A 17,375-nucleotide genomic window follows, 5' to 3' on the forward strand; every position below is an offset into this window, starting at 1 on the left:
CGGAGAGAGAGGACAGTACTGGAGTTATGTGATCACGGTTTCTTTCACCTGTTGACAGAACAAGCAGCTGCAGAAGCTGAGGAGACAGCAGCTCGACACCCACATACAAAGAATTACAATATTCTAAAAGCATGTTGATGAAGGGTTTGACCAGAAAACATCTGCGCTTCAGTGAGAAACTAAGGAAAGCTGAGTGTTTATTACAAGTAAAAATCTTAACCATGTGGCGGGATGTGGGCGGAGATGCCTACAAATGGCTGTAAATGACTGCATTTGCTTGGAATTAATCAGTTTGTTAATTAGTAGTTTTAGCCAGAGCTTTATAAATTACTATTACCAGACATGAGCTTACATTTAAAGATGCTTCACAGACATGTAGAAGGAAAAATCCTCTGAGTTGAGCTGCAAAGGTGAAAATAATAACAGAAAAACATTTTTAACCTGCTTGGATTGATAAAGATCGGAGCAAAAGCTAAAAGCCCGTTTGTGTCTGTCGTTCAGCTGATAGCCGAAGAGAACCAGGTGCGTCTGGAGCTTCAGATGGCGTTGGACAGCAAAGACAGCGACATCGAGCAGCTCCGTTGCCAGATCACCTCCCTCAGCGTTCACTCTCTGGACTCCACCAGCATCAGCAGCGGCAACGACTTGGACATGGGTGACGGATACCCAGGTAGACGCTTTATCTCCCACTTATCGTCACATCGATCTGGCAGCAAAATTGAACCACTCAAAGCCACTTCTGCACACTTCTTCCTTTATACTGTCCTCGTCCTTTCCCGCTTGTCTTTACTGTGACCTTTTCCTCACTGTGCCTCTTCCTTTTGTTTTTCCTTCTTCTTTGTTTCACCTCGACGTCTATCTCGGTGGTCCGGTGCAGTGCGCATTACTCACTCTCACACCTCAGAATCAATGTCCTTCACCTACCAGCGCACACACAAATCTGTCTGCATCGACACTCGGCCCAACCTTCGGTCCGCTCGCCCTCTCTTTGACTCTGACTCTGAGGAGGAGGAAGAAGAATGTGACGGGCCTGTGGAGCAGGGCCAACGTCCCCTGGCCCTGACCTATGAGCCGCCTGCTGAGCCTGCTGAGCCTGAATCTGGAGGTGATGCTGCATGGCGGTTCAAACATCAGATAGAAACTGCAATTTAAGCTGCAGATGACCCTACACATTGTTTTAGAACATTTATCACTTAATATTTTCAATGCTTTCTTTTGTTTTCCTTTACTAAATTCACTCCAAATGGAAAGAAATAACCCCAACCGTGGTCTAGCCCTGCAAACTTGCAGCTAATCCCTGCTCTCTGTTGACTCTGCCTCTGCTGTGCTTTAATCCTTTTTAATGTTCAGTGGACACGTGAATGCTCACAGCTTGACGCTGTCCGGCTTTGTGTGTGCAGTTTTTTTTTTTTTTTTTTTTTTTTACTAAACCATTAATTAAAGGTTCCCAGTTTATAATCTTCTTCATGCGCAGGTGATTCCTTCTCGTAGTTCCCACTGACTGGTCTGTTGCTGCGTGTTAAAACGAGGAGTAGGAGTTCTCGTCTCTTGCCCTTTGGTTTTAGCGAGGAATCATTTCCTCTGTCAGCGATAAGTGTCTGCTTGAGGAAAATGGCACCAAAGCTTAAAAATGTCAGAGTGTTCTTCTAAATGATTCACACGATTAAAGGTTGTTCTTCTCCTTCTTCCTGTTTTCTCTCCTCCTACTAGACTCCAGGCTGGAGGGCTTGATTTCACTTCCCACCAAGAACACGAAGCGGTTTGGCTGGGACAAAAAAGTAAAGGACCAGCCATTATTTCCTATATGTGCAGATTTGTTTTTTTTTCCCGCTCACTCTTACCACTGAGTCATCTCCCCTTCTTAACTGTTTTGAACCTCGTTTCCATTCACTTTGCAGTATGTGGTGGTGAGCAGTAAGAAGATTCTGTTCTATAACAGCGAGCAGGACCGAGAGCAAGCCAACCCATTCATGACCCTGGACATCGAGTGAGTCATTTGATCATGGAACACAAAACCACTAGTCAAGAAAAACAGCTCAAGGCTGGAAGGAAAGGCAGCAGATGCTAAATAATAAAGAATTGAAATAATTCAATTTGTTACATGTGGACAGTGGATAAAAACCTGTCGAGATGATTAGAAGTTATTACGAGCAAACGTTAATGTGTATACCTGATTTCATGGCGAGCCCTCCGACAGCTGTCCAGACATCCATCCATCCATTCTCTCTACACCGCTTTATCCTCACTAGGGTCGCGGAGGGGGGTGCTGGAGCCTATCCCAGCTGACTTGGGCGAAGGCAGGGGACACCCTGGACAGGTCGCCAGTCTGCCACAGGGCTACATATACAGACAAACAATCACACTCACATTCACACCTACGGGCAATTAAGAATACTCAATTAACCTCAGCATATTTTTGGACTGTGGGAGGAAGCCGGAGTGCCCGGAGAAAACCCACGCATGCTCAGGGAGAACATACAAACTCCATGCAGAAAGATCCCTGGCCCACCCTGGGATTCAAACCAGGGATCTTCTTGCTGCAAGGCGAAAGTGCTAACCACTACTCCACTGAGCAGCCCGCTGTCCAGACAAAATAAGTAAAAAAAATTCTGTCAGCAGATAAAAACAATGATTGGGTAAGAGCAAGTAGAAGTAGCTGAAACCTGTGTAAGCAATTAGACAAAAGTTAAAATTTGCCAAACAGTTTAATCCTCTAAACCTCGAGGAGTTTCTTGCGTTTTTTTTGCCTCTGTCACATTTTTATTCGGTGTGACTCAATTTTCACTGCAGTCCCGCACCGCTATGGAAACCTGGAAGAAGTAACGAGGACTCAAACTATCTGCTGTGCAGTATAACAAACATATAATGCAAGAAATCACAAAGAAAGTGAAGGGAAAAAATCTCAGAATTGATCATTTATTTATTCAAAAATTGGAGAAAAAAAATTGGAATCCACATATACACTACCAGTCAAAAGTTTGGACACACCTTCTCATTCAAGACTTTTTTTATTTATTTGTATTAATTTCTACATTGTAGGTTAACACTGAAGATGAGCACTCATTTGTTTTTGTTACAACATAATTCCACATGAATTCTTTTATAGTATTGATGTCTTCAGCATTAATCTACAAGGTGCAAAATAATTAAATTAAAAACCACTGAGTGAGAAAATGTGTCCAAACTTTTGACTGCCAGTGTACCACATTTTTCCGGCAGGTGTTACCAGTACTAAAATGGTGGATCTACATATTAAAGATACTTTACTACTTTGTAAATTAGGGTCCATACTTGTCTCCTATCTGCTCTGTGGAAACACAGCCTGCAGTTTAGCTGAAAAACCCGAGAATTTTAGTTCACAACTTCAGTGCGGAGAGACAAAATGTGAGTTTTTAAACAGAATCTGGTTTAAGTAAATGCTTTTTTTTTTATTAATTCTTAAATGAGACCTGTAGAATAGAATTATTTTGATGACATCATGATTTTAAGATTGTATTTGGTCACGTCTTCCAGTGGAACAGCACATTGCAGATGAGTAATTCGAGAAGCATCAAAAAGCAGAAAATCCAACCTTTTTTTTACAGTGTTTGACTGATAAATGGTATCATTTTGCAGATTTTTTTTCAAAAAACATAACATGTCCTTCCAATCTACCAGTGGACTTAGGGGTGAAGAGGATTAAAGGCTGTTGTAGCGGCTATGTTTCACCATTTTTGAGTCATTTTCTGTAGTTACAATAAACTAAGATGAACTTTTCTAGACTGAAGGCTTTCATCTCTTTCTTTTCCAGTAAGCTGTTTCATGTCCGACCCGTCACTCACACCGATGTGTACCGTGCTGATGCCAAAGAAATTCCAAGGATATTCCAGGTAATGAGCAACAGTCCTCCCATCTTCTTTCTATCTCTGTCCCATCTTCCTTCTTTCACACACTGTCAGTATAAATCACTATCCTCAATTCAACCGTCTGCCTCCACTTCTTTTATCGCTACAGATCCTTTATGCCAATGAAGGCGAGAGCAAACGTGATCAAGAAGTTGCAGTGGAGACTCCGGCGTACAGCGACCGTCCCTCCTACGTCAGCCACAAGGGCCACGAATTCATCCTCACTCTGTACCACTTCCCCTCCAGCTGTGAGGCCTGCACTCGGCCCCTGTGGCACGTCTTCAAGCCGCCGCCGGCCCTCGAGTGCCGCCGCTGCCACACCAAGGTCCACAAAGACCACCTGGACAGAAAGGAGGAAGTCATTGTACCCTGCAGGGGTCAGTATGATCTTCATGTAGAGCTTCTAGCATGGAACCAAAGATTTCCCGTGCACTACGACAGAGTATATTTATTTGGATGCACATGTTTGGCTAGTACATGGTGGTGTTGTCAGAATATTGAATGTAGAAATACTGCAAGTTAAGAATGCTGCCATCATTGTGCTTGCTTCAGATTTCTGGCTATAGAAAACAGATTGATACCGAGGGCTCCAACAAGCCGACACTAGATTACAAGAACCCAGGAAGACATCTCAAACAGCTTCATTTGTTCAACAAACAGACAAAAACACAAATATATTCAATTCACAATGTAGAAAACAGAAAAATCCAGAGAATTCTCCTTTTGGAAATATACGAAAATGATTATTTTTGCTGGAATTATGAGTGGAACAAAACACTTGTCATCACTTCTTTTGATCCACTAAAGGAATCAATAGCTTCAGTTACAAACATGTAATAGAAAGATTTGAATAGGCACTGAATGATGGGAAAACAATACCGTAATTGATTGATATTGATCTATTTGGTAGGCAAGATTTGAAAAGATTTGTAGTATACTGCAGTCCAGAACACTATCATTACAATGTTGATGAAATTTCCTCCCTACATACAAAGAACTTGAATATTTTATGTAAAAGGAAGTTGTCAGAGGCTGCTTTATTGTTTTGTCAACCAGGTGTTAAAGTGTTATCTGAGTATTCAGTGAATGAAGAATTTTCTGATTCCTTGAAGATTTAGATTTTATCGCATTGAGAAAAATGCCTCCTAAAGCCACACAACTTTATAAGCCCTGTTAGTCAGAGGAAGTGAATATCTCTCATCTTCGCCCTCTTTCTCATCTTTTTATTTTTCATCCTTGACAGTGAACTATGACATGTCCACCGCCAAAGATCTGCTGCTGCTGACTAACTCTCAGGAGGAGCAGCAGCGTTGGGTTAGTCACCTTCTCAAGCGCATCCCGAGGAAACATCCCACAATGAGTCCTCCATCTGCAGCACAGAACAACTCTACGTCTCGCTCCTCTCCGAAAGTCTCCCCCCGACCTTCACCCAGAGGCTCACCTCACATGTCCCACCGTGGAGCCATCAAGATCCAGCCCAGTAGGCAGCAGCAGTCGTCGGGGAAGCCGAGGTGAGGAAACTGGAAAAAAATCATTTGGAAATTTTACTTGATACAGAAAACTTTCACCCAAATTGAAACTTGAATCCCTGTTGGATAAGATAAGATAAGAAAAGAACTAGAAAAGCACTCAGAGAACGCAGTCCTCCACCAGAGCTGTTCATTCCCACATATGGCATTTTCAGTTATTGATGATCAGAAATCGCAGCAACATAGAATGTGGTCATTTAATGGAGATGTACCCACAAACAAAATGAACTTGAGCTGAGTACAGGTGTGTGACATGAATGTGTATGTTATGTACGGATACTGAATCACATGACCTAAATATGTAGCGGGGGGCGAGAATTGATGGGACTCAGAAACACCCCCACAATTTAATCAGTTGTTCCTTGTATCATTTCCGATGGAAAAGTCCTGGTAATTCCGCAGCATTGGATATGTAGTAGGATTGCAATCATGTGATTGTCAGCAGGCCGCTGATGTAGTGTTCACTCGTTGTCATAGTTACAGTGGCGTGGTGCCGCTATCTTGCAGTGACACAAATGCGTGGATCCAGACTATAAGCTGCATCACTGCCAAAATCTAATCAGTTGGTCCTTGTGCCATTTCTGACTTTCCCTGAAAATTTCATCCAAATCTGTTCATCTATTTTTGAGTAATGTTGTGAACAGACAGACAGACAGACAGACAAACCAGTGCTGATCGTCACATAACTCCGGCGCATTCTTTGGCGGAACAATGCGATAAATATAAGATAAAGATCAGCCTTTATTAATCCTACAGTGTGGAAATTTACAATGTTACAGCAAGAAAAGCAAACATTGAAGGAATGAAGTATGAAATAAAAATTTATCAAAATATACATATACAAGTACTAGTTTTAAAAAATAAAATTTTTTATTTATTATTAACGTCTGTTCTCGCACAGTATGGCCATCTCATTCACAATCATCTTCAAAATTTTATCCAAACCAAAACGGTGCAGAAACAACGATATTCAAGTGTGTTGACAAAAAGGCAAAAGCAATATCAAGAAAATATCCACCTATACACTCAATAGATGCTCCGAAAACAAAAAGGTTATTGAGGACAGCAGGTGAGTGCAATGAAGATGTGAAGCTGGAATATCGTAGCTGTTGGAGAATATAGTTTCTGTTTAACCCTCTGAAACCCAAATCCCACTGTTGGGTTTGAAAGCCATGTGGTCTTTTTAAAAATCACCAGAATGGTAACATTTATCAGAACCAGAAACTGTTAAAAACAGAAAAAGCAACTGGATTTTCAACTTTGACACTCTCGTCAGCTGTAGTGTGCCACTCTGTCATTAAAATTATCCACATTTCAGCTTAAATTCATGAAATTTCATCAAATCGCATTGACACACATGGCTCATTTAAAAGCGTGCTAAAAACAAACTGTTGGCGCTGCACAGATTCTGTAAAAAGATTTAAATTCAGCCCGCCTACATGACAAAAAAAATAAAATAGGGACCTTTTGGACGAACTGGGCTGAGCTGCAGACTGTTTTTACACAGAACAGAGATGAAACAATTGTGGAAATATATTTAAAATCCCAGCAGTAAAAGAATTTTCTCAAGTAGAGTCACCATTTTTTCCATTGTTACATCTGTTGGTTTAATCGAAAATGTTGCACCAGTTGATCCCACATTATTTCAGCTTTTGTAAAGTAAATAATAACTCATTCCTTTTTCCTTTTTCATGACATTAAAACTTTGCTACATTGCACAAATGATTTCTGCTTGGGGTACAGAGGATATAAGAATAGTATTCAATACTTGTTTTACATTATTAAGATTCAAGAAGTGTTAGAAGTGTTATAATCAGCAAAAAAGAAGAGTTTTTGGTTGAAATTCAATTTTAAAAATACCCTTTGCAATGACTAATTTTAAAAGGATTCTTGTATTTAACTACAGCAGCTCATTTGTGTTTTCTTTCCTGCACTTACTCTTCCCGTATCTTAATTTCCAATTACCTGAACCATTATTTTTAATGTCAGCATTGCAACTTTATTTACCGTTACTGCAGCGACAAGTGTCCTCTTGGGACAAATATCTTGAAATCCCAGCCAATCTTACTGAGAAATATTCATTTCCAGTAGTACTTAATTTAAAAACTTAATCACTATAAAAAGAAGTCTCTCTAATTTAATGTGTCTGATGATGATTCTCGCTGCTGTGTAGCTGGAGGGCTCTAAAGCTGTGGCAGACAGAGTCTTGCTTTAAACAGGCTTCCTGAGTCATTTGCATATACCTAACGCTGTATGCAGTATTAATGCTCCAACATGCCATCTCACTCAGTGTTAGTAGCAACCTAACTGACTACAAATCACTGTAGAAGTGACTAACTGTATCTGTAGGTAGTTTGTACTTTGAGCCACACCCTAACTGGCTTTCATCCCTCAGCTCTGGCCCAGTGCTCCGTATCATCCTCCACTGACCTCTGACCTCTTCACCCTTCTAACGTCTCTCATGCTGGGAGGCTGTAAGTAGCAGAGCTCGGTGAGCCTCTTCGCCCGCTACATCGCTGTGCTGCTGTTTGCCCATTAACACTCTCATCATAACACATTCATGAGCTGCTCTCAGCTCCGTGCTGCCCCCTGGTGAACATGGCATGTACTGGCCCAACACATTTGTGAATCCCAGAAGGCTCTTTTTGTTTTGACCCCTCCTTAAACCTCACACTTGCTGTTTCAGACTGCTTGAGTTTGACCTGAAAGACTGGAGTTGGTCGTTGGATGATGTCGATAATGATGATGATGATGATGATATGTTCTACTGAAGGAAGTGAAACCGGAGGGTCAGATGGTAACTTGACCTCTGCATGAGACGCGTGATTTGCAGTTTGTAGCCAGAAGCATGGATTTGTGTGATTTATGGTCGAATGCAAATCAAAAACTAAGCATTTGAACTTCATCGTTGTTCTGAGATATTTTGGAAAATGTGCGTTAAAAAAGCAGAAAAAGTAGACAGATTGGGTATAATATTGGTCTGCATGTAGGAGTTAGACGCTGTTTATGAGCTTATTAGCTTTCTTGCTGATGTAGATGAGAGGATTGCTACAACTTTTATGTCTATGCGGTAAAAAAAATGCTACAACTAGATAAGATAATTCTCACAGATCAGCCATAAAACCTCAACTTGTCCTTTTCTTATTTCAGTTTTTGTGCGTTTGAGACAAACAGCATATTACGTGTTAATTAGTCAGCTTTAGAAGTGCTGGCAGGCAGATTTTCCGGCATTCAGAAAGAGGCAGTCTTGCTGCCTCTCTTCACGCTGTCCTCTCTTCACGCTGAGCTTCATATAGAATCTACCAAACAGCAAATAAATGTCAAGCTATTGTTTTAATATTTGGCTTCCTGCGAACGTGCAGGCCGAGATTATTCCTGTATCTGTCTGCATTTTTTTCTGCGTTGTGTGGATAGCGTGTAGCTTCCTCGTTTAATATGTGTGGATTCTGTGTGGGCGTTGCCTTTTAAGTCCAGCCATTCTGTTGGTCGCATCCCAGGTTTTTCACATCATCTTGTTTATTTCCCTCTCTCTTCACAGTTAACCCTGGCTAATCAGAGACGTGTATTTTCATCCGTGTGGATTAATGATGGTGGTCTGGACGCAGAGGATGTGCGTGCTGTTTGTTCAGAGAAGTAGAGTGTCACCAAAAAAAAAAAGAGAAAGAAAAGAAACACTAATCATGGACAGAAACATCCACAGAAACTGGCTGTCGTCATGAGAACTGGGACTGTCTGTCATTTTAACAAGAGGAGAATCAGCACCGTCTTCAGATTGCAGAGAAAAGATACGACCTTATCTCGACATTTGATGGTTGAAACTGCCTTATTTTATCATCACCAGCGTGACAAAAACACGGACATTTCTTTTTCTGTCAGATTTGTGTTGGTGAAATGTTAAGCATGTGTGTGAACATTTGTATATAGGATGAAGAGATCTGTCTGTGTACTATTACAAAGAAAGTGTAGCTGATAGTGTACGATTGTTTTATTTTTATGGATATAACTCAGCAGCACATTATACAACATATGCTTTCCTTGTACGTGTATGAAATACAGCTGTTTTTCTCCTGAATGCAAGATTTTACATCTTTTCAAGCCTTGATTTCTTGTTTTGTTACACAAAGTATATCCCGCCACAGCATAGTGCAGAATAATGTGAAGTGAACAGAGCCCATTTGTGTTTTTTCCTGCCACTCATGACAATTATTGATTTATCGGTCATGTTTAAGATGTCGTATGTAGGAATTGAGGGTGATGCATTAAAGCAAAAATGTGCAAAAAAAAGCAAGACTTGCAGCATTTTGATCAATCGAGTGGCTTTAATGTTAATATTTTGTGCACTGATGTCCCATATGAAAGCTTTCTGACCCCATTTTGAGGATAATGAGGAGACTGCATTTAAAGCAGCAGTGATGTAATGTAGGAAGTATAATCACAGAATCAAGTTTGTTGAGTTTCTGATACTTTTTGGTGAAAAAACTGTTGGAAACTAGACCTACATCTTCTGAAGTTTTACCGTACCTGAATCATTAGTGCTTAATTCATAGAAAAAATATTTGCAAAATTGTATAAATATGACATAATAGTACTACTCAATTACTTTCCTGAAGCAAAAATAATAGTCTGGCATTCTAAACAGATAAAGGTTGTAATAGTTCTGTCGTGACCCTTCCTGCAGAGGTTTTACATGTGACTGCTGTGTATTTTAGGAGACTATTTGAACTGTACCAGAATAGGTCTGTCTCTATCTCACAAGTGCATGTGGAGTGAGTGGGCTTGACTGAAATAAATCTTTCAGAACAGCCTTAAGCCAACTGGCACTCATCATACATAATGTAGCGGTTCATCATGTTGCCCATCTGCTAAAATCGCATTTCATGCTGCAGGTCTAATCCATTCTCTCTAGCAGCTGTGTGACTGTATGTTCCGCTTAAATCACCACTGAATGAAAGCCGCTGTACCTGCCTGCTGTGGTCTCAGGTAGCACGCAGCCTCCTCCTGGTGTTTCTTTACTCCCTATGAATATACATTCAATTATTTTATCTGGAGGCTTTTAATTTGCGTTTTAAAGACGTATAAGTTTCTTCCAGCTGTGGTGTATTCAAGCGCAGGTGCTCATATTTAAGCACACACTTCATGTAACTATTTTTCTACTCAACTATATTCCTTTGTACATTTTCTTGTTACTTTGCAAATCTATACTACAGCGACATTTTTTTTTAACTTTACTATGAGTCTGAACCAGGTTTGAGTCAAGTCCGTGACAGCCAACCCAGCGGGCAGGACAAATTTGCCTGAAAGTTTAAACTTTGACCTGACTTTGCTTGTTGCCACCCTTGTTCTTCTCTATATATGAGGCTGGATTGCTTAACTGGCTGGTAAGTGGATTTTCCACACTTTTTTAATATAATCTTTATACCTACAACATTATTTCAAGCTGTTACACTTAAAATATGATCGATTTATAAAGTACAGTGAGCTACAGCACCTTTTATTAGGATATTTTTACATCTATATGCCTAATGTAGGTAAAATTAGCTCCAACTTGAGCAGCTGCAGCAGTGAAATGCTGCAAATTAATGCAGCCGCAATAATCCAGTAGTATACTATATATTATGCAATAATAACAAAGTTATGCAACATAATGACCACTTTTAGTACGTTTGCTGGTAATACTTTCTATTTTTACTAGAATAATAAAAAGTGAACTGGAGACTATTTTTACATTATAGAACATCAGTAATAACTAAATGAAATGGATTAATTGCCCCTTCACAAATAATTAAATGTTGTTGTCTCAGTATATTTCTGCTTTGCTGGCATATAATCCATATAACAGAGACAGGTTATATAAAGGACTGCATCCTTTCAAAGTTGTGGTCATGTAAATAAACTTAAATTCTAGGTAAAAGATGCAGCCTTCATTGAAGACATGGTCTAAACTTTTCTCGCTGAGCAGATGAAGCTTAGTGCTTTGTGAGTTTAATATTTCAACTGTTTGCAAGTGAATATTGGTTTTCTTTGCTCCTGCTGAGTAAACATTCTGGGTTATGAACTTCTCTAGTTTGCTTTTCTGACGATAGACGTTATTTCAAGGAAAATTAATCAAATTTAAAATGATGAAAAGGTATTTTTATCTCTTTCTGATGAGCTCTCCCTCTCTGTCCCCCTTTCCAATATTTATAAAATCTATAGCTCACTCAGAGGCAACCTATCAGCCAGTCATGAATTTCCTTTCCATACATTAACAAATAGACTTAAACATCTTATTTCCCAATCAGTCATTTTAAGTAGAACTAGTGTTTTATTCAGCAAACCAGCAGAAAATATGTTTCCGGGAAAGTTTCTGACTTTCCCTTAAAGTTCAAATCACTCAGTCTGTTGCAACCGCATGTCCTTGACAAATGACTGTGCGGTAATGAGTCTTTGTTTACACAAGAAGTAATGATTAGATCGGGGGATTCTTCTCCCCTCGTGACAGTAATTTGTAAATGAACACTGCTGGATCTGATAAAACTTATTCAACGAGAAAACAGCAGTGAGTTTGACTCATTTTACTGAACACCATGTGCATAAACAGGAAAAGATGTCTACAGGTCTATTTGTTTTGGTGCAGCATTTCCTTCGTGATGTTTAATTCTGTCCTCGTTTTCTTTTCTAGTGATGAAGTCCTGGTGTGTTCTCACTCTTCTCTGCCTGACATGTTTCTGTCATGGCACTCTTTCCTGCCCGGCTTCTTGCAAATGCTACACCAAAAGAGCCGAGGTGGTTTGTAACGAGGTTCCCCTGACGGAGTACCCCTCTGAGGGTCTCCTGAAGAACACCACCCTGCTGACAATCCAGTTCACAAACATCACCTCCATCTCGGAGCAGCATCTGAACACCACACCGCTGCTGCAAGGCCTCCATCTGTACAGCAACCACCTGATGAGCCTTTCCCCACACCTGCTCAGGGGCGTCCCTCACCTCAACACTATAGATCTCACAGGAAACAGGCTGACTGATCTGCCCGCAGATGTTTTCAGCTACGCTCCACTCCAAAGCTTGGTACTGAAGAACAATCAGATTAAAAAAGCTGATGCAGATTGGTTTCATGGTAACAGCAACCTCACCTGGCTGGATTTATCTGGAAACCAGTTAACAAAGATCCCCACTGCTTTGCTCCAGAAGCTGCCCCACCTGGACAATCTCGACTTCGCCAACAACCAGCTGGAGCAGATATCAGCAAACTCTCTGGACTCGCTGAGCAAACTGGAGAGGCTAAACCTGCAGAACAACAAGCTGCATACTCTTGATGCGTCTGTATTCCACAACACAAGAAACCTCACCTCTTTGTTCCTCACTGGGAACAAGCTCAGCAAACTCCCCCAAAACCTTTTTCAGGGGCTGACTCAGCTCAGACACCTGAGTCTGGATGACAACCAGCTGACTCACATCCCTACAGGTTTGCTGGACCCGCTGAACTCGCTGGATGAAGAGGGGCTGGATCTGACCGTCAACCCCTTCCTATGCGATGGGAAGATAGAGTACCTCTGGAGATGGCTTCAGAAGAACAAGAAGAAGGTTTTCCTACCGGAGACCATCACTTGTGCTGGACCTGAGTCTCTAACAGGGCGTCCAGTAACGTCGCTGACAGAAAGTGAATTAAAAATTCAGTCTTAACATGGAAATGTATTGAGTTTAGCCTGTAACAGCTCCCTAATTTGTCAATCACTGACTCTCTTTGGAGTGAGTGTATGATTAAATATTATGCAACTCAAACATGTCTGCCTTTATTTAAAATCTGGTGGGTAAAGAGAGTTTTGCATAATAGGAATTATGCTTTGTAGCTTTCTTGTTGTAATTTAGATGACAAGATAAATACCAGTCTACCACTCAAAAAGTTTGGACACACCTTCTCATTCAATATTTGTATCTATTTGTATTATTTTCTACACTGTAGATTAATACTGAAGATTAGGACTTTTTTCTTTACAAAATAATTCCATATGTGTTCTTTTATAGTTTTGATGTCTTCAGTATTAATCTACAATGAATAAAATAATTAAATAAACACCATTGAATGAGAGGGTGTGTTCAAACTTTTGACTGTACTATATAGTGACAACCAGCTTAGCTTAGCAAAATGACTGGAAACAGGAGGGACAGCTAGCATGGCTTTGTCCAAAGGTTAAAGAGAGACCCCCTAAAACCACATCTTGACATTTTTTAAGATTCAGACCAATATGAGACGTTGGTTGGTGGGATGAGCATAGAGACACAGTGAATACGTCAGCAATAAAATACTGAAAGAAGCTGCATTCTCATATATGCAACAATATAGATGAAAGAAGCTACACATTGGTGCATAAATAGAAGCCACCAGAACACAATAAATTCAGTGTCAACTGCTAAAAAGATTACTAGACAAGGTTCCTCAGACCCCACAGTGTTCAAACAAAACTGTGCTCACAGTTGGTAGATCTTTGGACAGAGATAAGCTTGCAGTTTTCGTTTATTTTGGTCTGTTGTACTAAGATAAGCTAATCAATTCTTGCTAAATGGACAAACATGAGAGTGACTTCCGGGTGTTCAACTGTCAGCATCAAAGTGGATATGCATGTATCCAACTACTCCAACAAACTACTTGTTCTTTAAAAAAAATCATAATAATTCAAGGGTTAAATTAAATACCTCACTTTTGAAATTTGGATCTTTATTTGCATATCACTGCTAACACTTGTACTTGCATATACAAAAAAGAAAATATTGATTCATGCGTGGTAACATCTTTACTTTTAGAAAGTACAAAAAAACAGCAACCACTCACCAGCTGATGAGCTGGTTTGTTTGCTTGGATTTGTTTGTCTCTTGCAACATTTTGTCCTGACTCACTGCTGGGCATAAATACAGTCAGCATTCTCTAAATCCGAGTCCAAAATCAGAAACAGACGGAATCCTGCTTTTGCTTTGCAGGTAAGAATGCATTTCTGATCATGACTGTTACTATTTAGTTTTATTACCTGTCAGTCATTTCAACTTTTCCTTTTTTCTTTTCTCGCTGCAGTGCTTTGAAGATGATCGTGTGGCTGCTCCTGACTTTCACTGCTCTGGCCGAGTCCAGTTTCCAAACAAGACGCTCCCACTCATGCCCAGATCTGTGCTCCTGCTCTTTAACTGCTTCAGGTGCTAATGTGCTGTGTAACCAAAGCTCCCTCACTTACTTCCCTGAACATGGTTTACCTCCCAACACCACGCATTTGTCTTTTCAAGGCACCCAACTGAGCAACATCACAGCCGGTCATCTGAGTGCCGTGCCCTTTTTAACGTATCTCCGGCTGTATTACAACAACCTGACAAGCCTTCCTCCGGAGCTGCCCGTTGTCGTTTCTCACCTGAATGAGTTGGATCTCTCAGGTAATCAGCTGGTTCATCTGCCGCCAAATGTTTTCAGCCACGCCTCACTCTACAGGCTGATACTGAGGAGTAATCTATTAGAAAAAGCAGATGCGGACTGGTTTCCCGACAACAGCAGCCTCACCTTCCTGGACCTGTCTTGGAACCGTTTAACCAGCATCCCAGCTACTCTGCTTCACAAGCTGCCAAATCTGGAAGTTCTAGACCTGAGTGACAACAACCTGCAGGAGCTACAAGAAGATGCGCTGAAGAACCTGCACCACCTGGAGACGCTAAACCTCGGAGGGAACAAATTAATGACACTGAAACCAGCAACCTTCGCTCACAACCGTAAACTATCCCAACTGCATCTACATGAGAACCAGCTCCAGGAGCTGCCAGCAAACCTCCTCAAGGGCCTGCAAAACCTTCAACTCTTGTTTCTCTTTAAGAATCAGCTTCGGTATCTTCCCTCAGGTCTGCTGGATGAGACAAAATCCTCTTTTGGGGTGATCTTATCAGGGAACCCCTGGGAGTGTGATGGGAAGATAGAGTATCTGTGGAAGTGGCTCTCTGACCGGCTTCAAAATGTTTTCTTTCTGAATGAGGTGACTTGTGGTGGACCTAAAGCTCTCAGAGATCAGCAAATAGTGTCTTTAACTGAAAGCCAGCTCGGTCTGACAAAATCACAATCAAACAACCACAACTAGTATTGGTAAAAGAAAAGAGGATGTTTCACTGTTGCTGTCTACATTCCTTTTTTGAACGAAAAAAAATATTGTGGTCTCACTGCTTTCTTGTTGTCTCTGCTTGGTTTCTGTGTTGTTTGGATATTGTCCAGCCCACCGGGTGGCGTAAGATGCTCAATTAATTTTCCAACCAGCCAGATGAACAGACAGTACAGCTCAGTTAAGAACCAATTTACTCAGTAAACCCCAGCCAAAAATGTGTTCAAGCAAATGCTGTTACTAATATATTATATTGATTTCTACAGACAAAACAAATTCCTCTTAGCCTCATAATCTCAGAGTAAATGAGTGGAACTGAAAGCATGAACATTTCATTACATATCATAATTTTGCAAATCGTGCACGATATTTTCATGAACAAGTGACAGTTCAAGCAAAGAGAGGAGATTCATGGTGGCGGAGAGTTGCAGGAAAATAAAAAGCTCTTCAGAGATTCTTACGGCGCATCCTTACGCCAACAGATTTGTCTCACTTGTTGTTAGCTGCATCACAGATTGCGGAATTGTTTCAGTCGTGGCCTTTTGTTTTTAATGATGTTGAGCATGTGGGAGTGCGTGGGCAGTGCAATGGCTCAGTCTTGCAGCTGACCTCTTCTGGATGTGTTTAAATATCTCCCTCTTTTCTCTTTCTTTAGTTTCCTCCTTCTCGTTCATGCTGCGTGTGAATATATCTTCTTGCACACACACCCTTTTCCTTTGATCACAGTGAGTGCACCAGATTGTAATTTATTATCAAATATAAAGCATTACCTCCTCTAGAGGCTGTTACTTATGAAAATTCAATATTGTTTGTAAATATTCCCTAAAGAGCAGAAGGAAAACTTGAAGGCTTGATGTATGTCTCTTTATGCACCTCTCTGAATTGTATCCTGAAGGTTAAAGGTTGAAGAAGCGGACTTGTGGGTTTTGAATCCTAATTCCCATTTAGGAAAATTCCCCTCATGATGAGAACATCTGTCTGGAAAATGAACACTCTCCTCCAATTTAACTGCTGCCTTTTAAGACTTTTCATCTCCATCTGCTCCTGCAACAGAAAAAAAACAGACTTTGGACATTATGATCCTTTAGATAAATGATGATTCTGATCAGTATTGAGGAATGGAGTCCTCTCTCTGGCATGGTGCCTGTTTCCTAATGATGACTGACATGACACTGAAATGGAAAAGGTGGCAGACGAAGCTTTCACGCTCTTGTAAATTACTGTGGCCTTCCCGACTTAGTGGTGTCATAATGGAGACATGATCTTCCTTGATAGCTGCTCATTAGCACATAATCGAGCACTTATACTTGACATTAAACTCAGTAAAGTCTTTGCCTTCTATTATTACTGTTTTATATTTCATTTGAGGTATTGTTCATACTTTTTGAACTCTTATTTTTTCTCTCTGCAACACTATGAATGTTAAAATGCTTTCTGTGGTAAACAGCAATAAATGGAAATAGCTTGTTTGTAGTTCACATTTTAAAGGAAAATGAGCTAAGGTGGATGGCAACAAAATACATATGCCATGCATTTATAAAAGGGTCACATTTTTGCTATATGTATTCAAAAGTATCCATTATACATAAACTAGAAAAGCACTCAGAGAACAGTCCTCCACCAAGGCTGTTCATTCCCACACATGGCATTGTCAGAAATGCAGCATTTTTTTTATTGGTTTTTGATGATCAAAAATCATGGAAACATAGAATGTGTCCATTTAATATAGATGTTCCCACAAACAAAATGACCCCAGGAATCAGGCAGTTTTTCACTTTTTATCTTAGTCAGAAAGATAATTGATAATGTGTGAATTGCTGCAGCTTGTGAGCCGTAAAAGGTTTTAATCTTTGGGGCTG

The 17,375-nt window shown here is 40.4% G+C and overlaps 3 protein-coding genes across 8 annotated transcripts in view; all 3 read left to right on the top strand.

Annotated features, from left to right (window-relative positions):
• LOC110948042 (rho-associated protein kinase 2-like) overlaps nucleotides 1-9,485 on the top strand; it is a 42,965-nt gene extending 33,480 nt beyond the window's left edge. Inside the window, exons 26-34 of one of the 6 annotated variants that reach the window (XR_007947552.1) lie at nucleotides 502-670; nucleotides 878-1,105; nucleotides 1,711-1,778; nucleotides 1,899-1,987; nucleotides 3,791-3,869; nucleotides 3,994-4,261; nucleotides 5,128-5,395; nucleotides 7,809-8,210; nucleotides 8,952-9,485. Coding sequence is in view for 4 of the 6 variants with exons in the window: in XM_051960846.1 (XP_051816806.1) it covers nucleotides 502-670; nucleotides 878-1,105; nucleotides 1,711-1,778; nucleotides 1,899-1,987; nucleotides 3,791-3,869; nucleotides 3,994-4,261; nucleotides 5,128-5,395; nucleotides 7,809-7,842 (1,203 nt within the window). In the remaining 2 variants the exon portion in view is untranslated. Of the gene's footprint in view, nucleotides 1-501; nucleotides 671-877; nucleotides 1,106-1,710; nucleotides 1,779-1,898; nucleotides 1,988-3,790; nucleotides 3,870-3,993; nucleotides 4,262-5,127; nucleotides 5,396-7,808 lie in introns of all 6 variants that reach the window. The other 5 variants (XR_007947553.1, XM_051960846.1, XM_022189417.2 and 2 more) reach the window with 5 other exon arrangements.
• A 1,145-nt stretch (nucleotides 9,486-10,630) lies between these two features.
• si:dkey-90m5.4 (leucine-rich alpha-2-glycoprotein) lies at nucleotides 10,631-13,174 on the top strand. The gene is made up of 2 exons (XM_022189383.2): nucleotides 10,631-10,791; nucleotides 12,075-13,174. Exon 2 carries the CDS (start codon nucleotides 12,077-12,079, stop codon nucleotides 13,073-13,075), a length of 999 nt encoding a protein of 332 aa, XP_022045075.2. The 5' UTR covers nucleotides 10,631-10,791; nucleotides 12,075-12,076; the 3' UTR covers nucleotides 13,076-13,174.
• Nucleotides 13,175-14,469: 1,295 nt separating this feature from the next.
• LOC127537730 (leucine-rich alpha-2-glycoprotein-like) lies at nucleotides 14,470-16,860 on the top strand. Its single transcript, XM_051960849.1, has one exon. It carries the CDS (start codon nucleotides 14,470-14,472, stop codon nucleotides 15,496-15,498), a length of 1,029 nt encoding a protein of 342 aa, XP_051816809.1. The 3' UTR covers nucleotides 15,499-16,860.
• The last annotated feature ends 515 nt before the right edge of the window (nucleotides 16,861-17,375 follow it).

Source organism: Acanthochromis polyacanthus, chromosome 16 (assembly GCF_021347895.1).
Source record: "Acanthochromis polyacanthus isolate Apoly-LR-REF ecotype Palm Island chromosome 16, KAUST_Apoly_ChrSc, whole genome shotgun sequence".
NCBI lineage: Eukaryota > Metazoa > Chordata > Actinopteri > Pomacentridae > Acanthochromis > Acanthochromis polyacanthus.